Source organism: Trachemys scripta, chromosome 1, assembly GCF_013100865.1.
Source record: "Trachemys scripta elegans isolate TJP31775 chromosome 1, CAS_Tse_1.0, whole genome shotgun sequence".
NCBI classification, from domain to species: domain Eukaryota; kingdom Metazoa; phylum Chordata; order Testudines; family Emydidae; genus Trachemys; species Trachemys scripta.
Window position 1 is genome coordinate 83,297,834 of NC_048298.1, and position 13,828 is coordinate 83,311,661.

Here is a 13,828-nt window from a genome sequence, read left to right on the forward strand (position 1 = left end):
TGCTCCTGCAAGTAAAACACAATAGATTCTAACATTGCTCAACTTTGATTATTAGTGCTTAAAATTGCTGCCAATCAGCAGTTTCAGTACCTGATTGTAACATGTTTTAGAAAGAGTGGAGGTGTTAAGGAAAGACAGACAGGAAAAAAACCTGCAACTTGTCTTTAAAACAGTCCTAATATAAAAACAAACATTTGCCTATCAGGAGAGGAGTAGGAGGCATTGTTATAAGGCATGGCTATGTTACTGAAGACCTTAAATTTAAAAATTTCACAGGGAAATTGAAAACTAATTTAAAGAACTATGACATTTTCAATTACAAGGTTTGCTAAATCAAACTTGTTATAATGGTCATGTTATTTGTAACTTTTATCAGAATGAGTGAACCATTTTTATTAAATTGACAAACTCCAAAGAATATTAAATATAGCGGTAAACTGATTATGTTATATTTACATATATTGTCTCATTAATTAGTTTCTGAAGAAGAATTGCACAAGATAGATGAAAAGAAATTCACTATTTCACCAGCAAACTACTTATACCTTTGATGCGATTCACAGTGGAAACGTTCCCTACCTTCTGTTTTCCTCCTATGTATATTGTAAAACTGAACAAACTACTTCTTATTAACAAAAGGAACTATTTTTCCACCCGCTTTCCCTTGAATCTGAGCCTTGTTGAGATCCAAGATGAAGTGGGAACAGATGGTAGTGCAGGGGAAAACTTGGAAAAATTGCCAGGGCTTGCACAGTATCCTAACCTTCACTTAGAAACAGCACAGGCTAAAGTTGCTGATATAGTTAAAAGGTGTTTTGTATTACCATCAAGAGCAGGATAAACAGTTTGTGCATCAGGCCAGACAACAGGTGAGGCAATCGCAATCCACAGGAGATAATGTCAGTGCAGGACACTCATAAAACAAGCATCACCTCAGCAGAGAATCCAAAGGTAGTGAAGTAACTTGTTGCCACATTAGACACATGACTGTGGGATATCAAGTATTGTTAACTTCCAATAGGACATCTGGCAGAAGACAGCAATATTAAAAGCATAACAATAGGTTTTGAAAAACCAGCAACAACCATAGATGTTCAAGGACTCAGTGACTTATAAGGCCATTACCATTATTCAAAGTGGGAAGAAAAGGATTCCGGAAGGCAAGAGCCAACAGAAGAAATTGACCTATATGAGTACAGTACTGAGCATTTCCATCCTCACACAACACAGCCCTCTTCCCCCCCATAAAAACAAAAACAAACCCCAAACCAAAAAACAACTCAGTACAATAAAAAGATCTTTGAGGAGCTCAGTACATATCCTGGACATGTTGAACACTTAACCATACAGGGGATGGGAAAACAAATTACAATATACACAGTTTTCATACAATTTGCTTATTGAACACAACGTATTACTAATACTACTTCAAAAAGAACTAGTCATCTAAGAGTTGTCATTTGGGTTTACAGTTGCACCAGCTTGCACCAAATTAATTTAATATATGCAATAGAATTTTATTACTCCCAGGAGCTATAGAGCAAATTCATACACACAGCTTAGCATCATCAAGAAAAAAACATGCCAAGATAACAGTCATTCAATTCCTTTGCAGTGTTATGAAAATGTGATTGCAAATGTCATGTTTTATGTGTATGAGTAACCATCCTATTGTCAAACACCCACAAAAAACTGCCTAACTGTAGGTATTTGGTCCTACTATTTATATTATATAGCAGATGTTTGCAAACAGACAAGCTGGGAGCATGTATTTGAATGAATTTTGAAGCTTTTCCCACTACACATTCCTCCAAATCAATCATATACATGAATTTATTGTTTCAAACTTGAGGTTATTTACATATATACCCACATGTGGATTGTATATTTGGGGTTCTTTATATATAAAACATCTCAAAATGCAACTGAAAGGAATTTCTTAGATATGCTAATCATATCTACATATAGACTACATAACTAGTAGCTGAAAGAACTGTAACTCAAGCTGCCTGCTAGAAATCTTTAAAGATTCCCATAATAACTAGGCAGGCAAGAAATACCTGGTTCCTAATATAACTATCATATACATCTGCAGAGAATAATAGAGAGGTTCAGTCATTTCACGTTGGCTGTAATCTTTGAAGATCTAGCACAGCTGTGTGCAACCAAGAGTCCAATATACATACTACACTGGAACAGCTAAACAAAATGACTGTTTGCAAACTTTTCAAGATCACAAATCACAATAGTAAAGTACTGAAAATAGTTAGATAGGTTAAATTTTGGGCTTTTGATAGACTTCCTTTAAATTATAGGAGTGCAAAATAAATGAAGTATCTTTTGAAATTCTTACTACTGGAAAAAATTGCAAAGCATTAATTACAACCTGGATTAGGCTCTACTATTTAAAACATGGGAAACTGTTGAGTTAAGGGCTGAAAAGTGGCTATATTTATCTCATCTCCTTCTAAAGCGAAGATACTTGGGGGAGGAGGTAATAGTCCTGGGCCTGAATGAGAAGGAACCTGCTGGTAGGGAGAGTCAGAGCCAGAAGTGTGTGAATGAGAGATGGGAAGTATCACTTCCCAGTCTAATCTCTGCTGGACCCAGTTTCCTCTCCCTCAATGCTACTATGCTGGCTCTGCCCCACACATTACTAGCGCAGTGGCATTCGAGCAGAGATAGGAGCCTTGGAAGAAACAAATACCATCTAAAAATAAAGTGTGAATGAAAATCTTTTAAAAAACGCTGTGTGGTGTATTCTGCAAAAGCTTTTCATATTTTCAAAAATAAGAGGGTTGGGAGAAAAGTGGAAGAAAAAATATGCATTTTATATCTGCATACCTTGTTTTGATGGGTTTAAGTATTATTTTAATGTAGTTTTGGGAATCCTGGATTCAAAGAGGCAACTTAATAAGATGAACCGAAAATAAGTCCCAGACCATAAGGACTCTTATGACATTTAAGCCATCGTGTATGATAATGTAATACAACCCACCCAACCCCACAAAGCAGTAGCATCTGAAGGCATTGTGCCTAGATTGTGCTTGTTGCATAAAGGGGTCAGTCGATGGCCTCGTATGCATCTCACTCCTTTTGCAGAATCAAGCACCATCACCTATTCTAAATTAACCTGGACATTGCACACTGGGAATACAAAGACTGTGGTTGACCCCTGTGCAGGGGTGAGTGTGAATGGGTTCTCTGAGCCTTCTGCACTTTCTTCCATCATCATTTACTGGAGTGTAAAATTGGTACATTCCATTGAGTAAAAGCCCTGAGGGACAAGTACTGTGTCTATATGTTAAAAGCATGATTTCTAGAAAAAAAACATCACTATCGGTATTATATCATGTCCATATCCACCACAGCCCTTCAGGAAAGGCCTGATTGAAATGCTAATGAAGTAAATGGAAAGATTCCTATTGATTTTAGTGGGCTTTCAATCAGGCCCCAAATGTGTAAAATGTTAGCAGAGAACCAAACCTTCTTAACAAGCAAAAATGTATGTATCCATATGATCACAATGCAAAATTTGGGTCAGAGTAGAACTCCCAATGAGGGACATCAACATGGCTGCCTCTTCTAAAGTTATTTGCCTACATTTAAAATACTGTCACTAAACCAGTTCTGATGTCTATTAACTTTTAACTACATATATTTGTTATAAGTCCATATTCACAGAGCTCAACTTTGGCTAATTTGACTCAGGCAACAGCATCAAACTCCAGTCATTTTTAACAGGAAAGTTTCTTACCAATAACTTGAATTCCCAGAGAATATTACTTATACAAGTCCCACAATCTTGGAAGCACTTCTCAGCACCAAAAGTCATGCAATCATTTGAAAAGCAATTGCGACCTTTGCAGTCAGAAATGAAAGTTCTGAGAGAGTCTAAAGGGCTGTGCTTCCAAACATTCTCAGTTCCTTTTAACTATTTTGAAATATAGCACGGGAGGTAATATTGTCTGAGAATGCCAGTTGCTGGTATGTAACTAGTAAAAAACCGTTCATTTTCCTTCCAGAATTGCCTCTGAAGATGGCACTCTTGGGAGATTAAGCAGTAAAAATAGCCATAGGAAAAGAATTTAGGAATTCTTAATTGAATGTAGATTGATGGACTACTCTCCTAAAAAAGGAGAAAAAAAGCATCCCATCTAGGCCCAGACTACAGAGAGCAAAGCTGAATAACCATATAGCAGCTGTACAAAATTCAGCAGTATATGGTTTGCATTTTTCAGTCAAGCTGTGGAACCTGCCTTTGCTCTACAGGAGTAGACTGACACTGCTTAGTGGGACACCTACCTGGTCATAGCAAATCTGAGCGCAGAGCGAGATTCATTTTGAAAATCTCTGCAGATCGTGATCCATATTGAAAATATCTAAACAGAGATTAATTCCTTCCTTGAGTTCGCTTCAAAAATAATAAACCACTGGTTTTTGAAAATATCTGTTCTTGTTCAAATTTTTCAAATGGTAGCCTACAGCACTTAAAACTTCATTTGTGCAGTCACAGAATCATAGAATATCAGTGTTGGAAGGAACCTCAGGAGGTCATCTAGTCCAACCCCCTGCTCAAAGCAGTACCAATTCCCAACTGAATCATCCCAGCCAGGGCTTTATCAAGCCTGACCTTAAAAACCTCCAAGGAAGGAGATTCCACCACCTCCCTAGGTAACCCATTCCAGGGCTTCACCACCCTCCTAGTGAAAAAGTTTTTCCTAATATCCAACCTAAACCGCCCCCACTGCAACTTGAGACCATTACTCCTTGTTCTGTCATTAGGTACCACTAAGAACAGTCTAGATCCATCCTCTTTGGAACCCCCTTTCAGGTAGTTGTAAGCAGCTATCAAATCCCCCCTCATTCTTCTCTTCTGCAGGCTAAACAATCCCAGTTCCCTCAGCCTCTCCTCATAGCCGCTCCAGCCCCCTAATCATTTTTGTTGCCCTCCGCTGGACTTTTTCCAATTTTTCCACATGCTTCTTGTAGTGTGGGGCCCAAAACTGGACACAGTACTCCAGATGAGGCCTCACCAATGTCAACAGAGGGGAATGATCACGTCCCTCGATCTGCTGGCAATGCCCCTACTTATACAGCCCAAAATGCCGTTAGCCTTCTTGGCAACAAAGGCACACTGTTGACTCATATCCAGTCTGGCTTTCCCAGGCAAGCTTTGTGATTCTGGGAAGAAGAGTGGGAGATTAGTAGATGAATTCAAGAGAAATTGTAAAAATACATTCTCACCCTAAATTCATCCTTAAAGTAACACCATCTATCTCCTTGTTGTTGATGTCGGTGAAAGATCAATCTGCCATAAGTGCCTGAATTTCTCTTACGCACCTCGTGGAAATAATTTAAATCAATAATGCAATTTGGGAGAGACGGTATAAAGAGCACTCCCCATAGGCTCAAACTATGCAGATAGAAGTCTGGTAAGAATTAAATTTAAGAACACATGAAGCTGAATGATTATGCAGGATAAAGATAAAAATGAATCATCCATAGATGAAATCATTTAGAATGTATGCAAGTCGAAGATTCTTGTAGTGTAGGGAGACTGCTGCTGTGGCTGCTAGATAAATGAATCTAGATGAAAGATGAACAAGATTTCTTCAGGGAGAACCAGTAGTTCGGAATAAAAGACACTGAGCAAGAGCAAGGAACATTTTGTTATTAATCGACATGGAGACGCATTTCCACTTGAAAGCATAGGTCATCATTTTAGACAAATTATGCGATTTCAGAAGAATGTGCTTAATCTTTTTCAGAGAGCCAGACTGAGTTCTAGAAAAGGTTTAAACATCCACCCAGGCTAGATAAAGTGAACCTAAATCTGGATATAGAATTTTACCTTGCTCCTGGACTAGGAAATCTGAAAGATAAGAGCACAAACACTCCATTTTCAGGGCAAGGAGAACTGAGTACTAAGTCTGACAAGCCGAGGTCAGGGCTGTTAAAACAATGTGAGCTCTGTCCTAACTCACCATCCCGAGAAATTCACAATAGAGGAGGATTGAGAGGCTGTCATAAATCTTTGATTCCAATGTAGGAGAAGTGAATCTAACAGAGTCTAAATCACAGAGACAGGGTCCCTGAAAGAGGATAGAGAAGGAAGTTGGAAGCCAGCATGAAGAAGTGAATAGTGCTTTTTCCCCCTGTTATTTCAAAGATTCAACTATTTGAAGCAATTCTACTCCGTGGTGCAAGGGAATGAGAGAGAATTTTGAAAAGGTTAAGGAAAGAATAACAGACACTGTAGTAGGCATTAGTTCATAGCTGTTAAGTTGCATATCAAAATAGTTGCTTTGTGCCAGCAAAATGGAGTGAGGAACTAGCGTAGCTAAATGGGTTGGCTTCTATTGCAGACAAAGACTCAAATTGTCCTCCTCTTTAGACTTTCTTGGAATATCCATTTTGTTAGGTACAGTAACCCAAATGGCAACTGCTCTGGGATTGCTAGAACTGATGTTGGAACCAGAATAAAAACTGCTCTGTAGCAAGACAGTAAAATTCAGAAGTCTGACAGTTCTAACCTACTTCTGCTTTCCAAAAAAAAATTACAACTGCATACAACAGTAGATACTCACCTAAATTACACGTTTGCTCACTGAACTATATTTTTATATGGTTGTTAATAGGCTAATCTACAAGAATTAACAAGAAAAGAAGAAAGGAGAAAAGAAATTAGTAAAACGTATATTGAATAGACTGAGATGACACTTCTGAGCCTCTACTGCTTATGGCAGAAGGTTAGGAACATAGAACTGTTAGGGTAAGAAATTTTGTATAACTGAATCTACAGCGTTCAGTTTGGTAGGTAAGAGGTGCGTAGCCACAACAGTTATTGCTTTTCAAATAATTCTAGAGCTGATGGCATCACGGAAGGTGTCTGCCAAAGTGGGAATGAGCAGGGACAATTCTCAAAGGAGACATAAGGTTAATCTTTAACAATTCTAGGATTCTATTCTGATTTGATTTACACCAGTTTTACAGTAGTGCAACTCTACTGACTTCAGTGTAGTTACTTCTCATTTACATTGGTCTAAGGCTACGTCCTCACTGCGGGGGTCGGGTCGATTTAAGATACGCAAATTCAGCTACGCAAATAGCGTAGCTGGATTCGACGTATCGGAGCCGACTTACCCCGCTGTGAGGACGGCGGCAAATCGACCTCCGTGGCTCCCCCGTCGACGGCGCTTACTCCTATCTCCCCTGGTGGAGTACAAACATCGATTCAGGGATCGAACGTCGCGTCCCTACGAGACGCGATAATTCGATCCCCGAGAGATCGATTTCTACCCGCCGATTCAGGCAGGTAGTGTAGACGTAGCCTAAGTGAGATCAGAATCAGGCCAGAAGCCTTTAATGAGGTTTAAAGAGCCACTGGGGGGAGCTACAGGGTAATATGTTGCCAAATTGATTTTGGCAAAGTGTTCAGAGTGCATAATTATTTTAGAGTAGGTAGCATGGACAGGGAGCCCTGTGAGACAAAGTTCTCCACCCATTACCTTGTTCAGCTCAGTGCTAGTGATTTGTCTGTGTAAACTTCTGAAATAAAGTTTTTCCAGATTTTATTTCTTTGACTCTGTCTCAGTCTTCACAGTTATACTTAAAAAAAAAAAAAAAGTCAGAGCTAGGATCTGGACAGTTTAGCCTCTAAACTATCTTCAGGTATGAATTCAACGGGCATTATGCATGTGTAAAACATCTGGGGAGAAATTGGTCCTTACATCAATCCATTTTCATGTTAATAAATACATGCAATGGGATTTTCATGGGACCATTGTGAGGAGAAGAAATTGTATCACATAATAATTTTATCTTTCAATTTATGAATTCTCTTTTTTCAAGTCCCTGTTCTGGGCTGCATCTGAGCTGTGCTCTGCAGCTCAGGGGAGAGTGGAAGATGGCTTTATATCATCCTTATGCCCTCCCTTTCCCCAACCTTGCGGTTCACGGAGTTGTTCCCCAGCATAAGTTAGAGCAGCTACTGTAACTTATGCCTGCCTGCCTATGGCCTGTAAGGGCACAGAAGCACTATGGCAATGCCCTCTTCACCAGGGAGAGGAGTACTTCTTGTGGTTCTGTGGGGCAGGCAGAAACCGTGTGACATAAGCGGTCTTTGCCAGGGGACCGCCTACAGGCCAGTTCAGCTGTCTGTATGGATGCTTGGAGCAATTGTAGCAACCATGTTTTACAAATAGACAACAATTCAGTTGCAGATACCTTAACCTCTGGGGAAGTTATATATGATAATGTTTTTCTGTCAAGTTAGTCATTATAACAGTGCAAAATTGGACTTGCTCTACAGACAATATATAACACCGTTACAGTTACTTCCACGTATTTGTGCATCACCAAATCTATCGTAATTGAGAGAGAAGAAAACAAGGTTACAATCAGAAGTGAAGAGTAAAATATTTTGTTCCTTAAACATAGTTTCTTGAGTACATTCAAGGTTTCTTTTATCTATGCTTCATCTAGCCTGAGTATATGGAAAAAATAAATTATAAGCAACCTTCTTGCAAGTATTGTTGCTATACTCTTCTCAATCAAACTGGAGACAATATGTTTTATAGTTATCACTTTTGTTTTCATGTACCTTTTGGAAAAACATACTTTAAAAGAGTTGTTAGTCTTCCTGAAGCCAAAACTCATACCATACCAATTTAGTTGCATGATTAAGAGAAGGACCAAGTAAATGGAAATGAAAGGTATATTAATCTCAGGTATAAAATATGTAATCCAGTGATTCTCAAACTTTTGCATTGGTGACCCCTTTCACACAGCAAACCTCTGAGTGCGACCTCCTTTATAAATTAAAAAACACTTTTTTATATTTAACACTATTATAAATGCAGGAGGCAAAGCGTAATTTGGGGGTGGAGGCTGATGGCTCATGACCCCCACAAAATAACCTCATGACTCCCTGATGGGTCATGACCCCCCAGTTTGAGAACCCCTGCTGTAATCTTTAACAATAAATAAGAGATAGGAACAGTTTATATTGTTATTTCTTTTCATATTATCTCTTTGATTTATAATGGGACACATCGAAGGGTATTTAAAAGTGTGATCATTGCAGAATTGCTTTTCATGCTACAAATAGATCAACTTACATTAACTAATTCACTCTCCCAGATTTTTTTCACAAGGTCCATCGATGTATAGCCATTAATCAGAAAGGATTTGGTATAGTCACCCAGTTCAATGGAGTCCAGCCACTCTGCCACAGAGGTTGGGTTGTAGCCATCATTACCAATCTGCTTCATCTGAAATATACAAATGACTAAGGATTACTAGAAATATTATTAAGCACCTTTTATGACAGCAATAAAATATGTTATGTTTTTGGGTCAGAGTTATCTTCTTTTGACCAATAGATAGGTAGAATCAGAGGCTAAAATAGGGAAAGAATAAGTTAAAAATTACTTAGACAAGTTAGATGTCTTCAAGTCACCACGGCCTGATGAAATACATTCTAGAATACTCAAGGAACTGACTGGTCTGATCCATTAGTGATTATCTTTTAAAAGTAATGGAAGACGGGAGAGATTCCAGAGGACTGGAAAAGGGCAAATATAGTGCCAATCTATAAAAAGGGAAAAAAGGACAACCAGGGGATTACAGACCAGTCAGCTTAACTTCAGTACTCAGGCTGGGTCTACACTACCCGCCTGAATCGGCGGGTAGAAATCGACCTCTCGGGGATCAATTTATCGCGTCCCGTCGGGACGCGACAATCAATCCCCGAATCGATGCTCTTACTCCACAGCGGAGGTGGGAGTAAGTGCTGTCAACGGGAAGCCGCAGAGGTTGATTTTGCCGCCGTCCTCACAGCGGGGTAAGTCGGCTGCGATACGTTGAATTCAGCTACGCTATTCACGTAGCTGAATTTGCGTATCTTAAATCGACCCCCCCCCCCGTAGTGTAGATGTAGCCTCAGAAAGATAATGGAGCAAATAATGAAGCAATCAGTTTGCAAACACCTAGAAGATAATAAAGTGATAAGTGAGAGTGGTTCACAGTAAAGCTGTAAGGGCATATTGACTGGGGTCTTAGAGGGATCAGTTCTGGGTCCAGTTCTGTTCAATATCTTCATCAATGACTTAGGCCTGGTCTACACTGGGGGGGGGATGTCGATGTTAGATACGCAACTTCAGCTACGGGAATACCGTAGCTGAAGTCAATATATCTTATTCTGACTTACCTCCCGTCCTCACAGTGTGGGATCGACGGCCGTGGCTCCCCCGTTGACTCCGCTACCGCCGCTCGCTCCGGTGGAGTTCCGGAATCGACGGGGAGTGCGTTCGGGGATCGATATATCGCGTCTTAACGAGACGCGATATATCGATCTCAGATAAATCGATTGCTACCCGCCGATACGGCGGGTAGTCTGGACGTACCCTTAGATAATGGCATAGAGAGTACACTCAAAAAATTTGAACACAATAGCAAGTTGGGAGGGATTGCAAGTGCTTTGGGGGGACAGGATTAAAATTCAAAATGATCTGGACAAACTGGAGAAATGGTCTGAAGTAAATAGGATGAAATTCAATAAGGACAAATGCAAAGTACTGCATTTAGGAAGGAAGAATCAGTTGCTCACATACAAAATGGGAAATGACTGCCTAGGAAGAAGTACTGCAAAAAGGGATCTGGCGGACATAGCGGATCACAAGCTAAATATGAGTCAACAGTGTAACACTGTTGCAAAATAAGCAAACATCATTCTGGGATGTATTAGCAGGAGTGTTGTAAGCAAGAAACCAGAAGTAATTCTTCCACTCTACTTGCACTGATTAGGCCTCAACTAGAGTATTGTGTCCAGTTCTGGGCGCCACATTTCAGTAAAGATGTTTAGTCTGGAGAAGAGAAGACTGAAGGGTGACATGATAACAGTTTTCAAGTATATAAAACTATATAAAAGAATCACACTGTTAAACAATAATAGAATATCATTTATTTAAATATTTTTGGATGTTTTCTACATTTTCAAATATATTGATTTCAGTTACAACACAGAATACAAAGTGTACAGTGTTCACTTTATATTCATTTTTATTACAAATATTTGCACTGTAAAAACAAAAGAAATAGTATTTTTCAATTCACCTAATACAAGTACTGTAGTGCAATCTCTTTATCATGAAAGTTGAACTTACAAAGGTAGAATTATGTACAAAAAAAAACCTGCATTCAAAAATAAAACAATATAAAATTTTAGAGCCTGCAAGTCCACTCAGTCCTACTTCTTGTTCAGCCCATCGCTCAGACAAAAAGTTTGTTTACATTTGCAGGAGATAATACTGCATGCTTCTTGTTTACAGTGTCACCTGAAAATGAGAACAGGCATTCTCATGGCACCATTGTAGCTGGTGTCACAAGATATTTACATGCCAGGTGCACTAAAGATTCATATGTCCCTTCATTCTTCAACCACCATTCCAGGGGACACACGTCCACGCCGATGACAGGTTCTGCTCAATAACAACGCTAAGCAGCTTTCTTTTTTGGGGGGTTGGGTCTGCAGTTTCTGCATCAGAGTGTTGCTCTTTTAAGACTTCTGAAAGCATGCTCCACACCTCATGTCTCTCAGATTTTGGACGGCACTTCAGATTCTTAAACCTTGGGTCAAGTGCTGCAGCTATCTTTAGAAATCTCACATTGTCACCTTCTTTGTGTTTTGTCAAATCTGCAGTGAAATTGTTCTTAAAATGAACAGCATGTGCTGAGTCATCATCCGAAACTGCTCTAACATGAAATATATGGCAGAATGCTGGTAAAACAGAGCAGGGGACATACAATTCTCCCTCAAGAAGTTTAATCACAAATTTAATTAATGCATTTTTTTTTAATGAGTATCATCAGCATGGAAGCATGTCCTCTGGAATGGTGGCCAAAGCATGAAGGGACATACGAATGTTTAGCATATCTAGCATGTAAATACCTTGCAATGCCAGCTACAAAAGTGCCATGCAAATACCTGTTCTCACTTTCTGGTGACATTGTAAATAAGAAGAGGGCAATATTATCTCCTGTAAATGTAAACAAACTTGTTTGTCTTAGCGATTGTCTGAAGAAGAAGTAGGACTGAGTAAACTTGTAGGTGCTGAAGTTTTACATTGTTTTGTTTTTGAGTGCAGTTATGTAACAAAAACATTTCTACATTTGTAAGTTGCACTTTCATGACAAAGAAATTGCACTCCAGTACTTGTATGAGGTGAATTGAAAAATACTATTTTTGTTATCTTTTGTTTATCATTTTTACAGTACAAATATTTATAATCAAAAATAATATACACTTTGATTTCAATTACAACACAGAATATAATATATATGAAAATGTAGGAAAAACATCCAAAATATTTAATACATTTCAATTGGTATTCTATTGTTTAACAGTGTGATTAAAACTGAGATTAATCCCAATTAATTTTTTTAATCGCGATTATTTTGAGTTAATCGTGTGAGTTTTCTGTGATTAATCGACAACCCTAAGTACTGGATCAAACTGCATATGCAAGAAAAATGAATTACACAACAGCATCAATGTGCAATAATATTATAAGTATCACATCATTAAACAAAAGTGTAACTATTGCTAACTTAGTCATATATTACAGTAGAAAATTTTAAAGAAGATTTAGGAGGTTTAGAAGGCCTTATATTTTGCATAGAATTTATGGTATGTTTGAAACTTTAATTCAGTGAGTGCTGGCAGCCAGTCTCCTACTTTTCTCTGCTATACATATTTTTACTTTAAGGGAACAAAACAAGAGTGACAGGAGCATAATGCTTTTGAGCTTAAGTTTTAAGTGAATGACAACGTAATTTAAAAAGTAGAGACTGCTGAACTTAAAATCTTGCCTGAACCAATTGTATTTCTTTACAGTTTATTTGAAATGTAATTTGAATTCAAGGCAGTAGAAAAAATTTAGTTTGCTTTTGAAAGCTGAGTACTATTCACCGAAATATACAATGCTGTCACTTCAAATACTTGGCAGACACCTAGCACATCATGATCTTGATCTTATTTTGTTGCAGTTTCCTGGAGGAACAGGCAAAACTAGGCACACTGCGGGAGTGGGTGGGGGGTGTCTGTCACTCTGTTCTCTGACTCTTTGTTGCACGTGCTGGATATAAAACTTTATACGATGAATGTGAGATTGTTGTCTTAGATCATAAAACAGGGACTGGCAGGTTTCCCCAGAGCTGGGGACCGCGGAAGCCCTGAGAGCTCTGATTCTGAGGCAGTCCACCTGGAGTGCTGTGCCTGAGTAGGGCACCCAGTGTCCCCATGTAGGGTAGTGGTGTGGTTCCCTGGCGCCCTGGAGAGCGACGAGCTTCACCGGACACCAGAGTGAGGCGGAGCCAGAGCACTCCAAACCTGCCCCCTAGAGGGTCAGAGGCCAGACAGGAAGTATAAGAGCCCAACCCTAAAGCTCACTCGAGAGGCAACCGCTGGAGAGGTCAGATGCCTTCGGCTCAGCTTCCGCTGGGAGACTCCAGCAACCAGCGGCAGACGTGGAGACTGGCCTGACTGGCTGACACTTGACGCGGATCAGCGTGTGGGAGAGTTGCCGAGCCTACCCCACACCAGCTACCCACAACAGTCGCTGAGCTTACCCCTCACCAGCTACTCCAAGGATCCAATGGTGATCGAACCACCTGAGGACACCACCTTGACCCAGGTACCTCCAGAGGGGAAGTAGCCGGGGGACAGCCGACCTGAATCTGGCTGAAACAGCCAGAACCCATGTCAGTGTGTTGCGGCTGGGATCCCCACTGACACAGCAGCAGGTCTTTGGCCGCTGCTAGGGCC

At 39.7% G+C, this 13,828-nt stretch overlaps 1 protein-coding gene across 1 annotated transcript in view; it reads right to left on the bottom strand.

The window, feature by feature from the left end:
• The window catches only part of ANKS1B (ankyrin repeat and sterile alpha motif domain containing 1B), a 757,754-nt gene that overhangs the window by 226,941 nt on the left and 516,985 nt on the right, over positions 1-13,828 (bottom strand). The window contains exon 17 of the mRNA XM_034778452.1: positions 9,123-9,275. Within this exon, the coding sequence (XP_034634343.1) occupies positions 9,123-9,275 (153 nt within the window). The remainder of the gene's footprint in view (positions 1-9,122; positions 9,276-13,828) is intronic.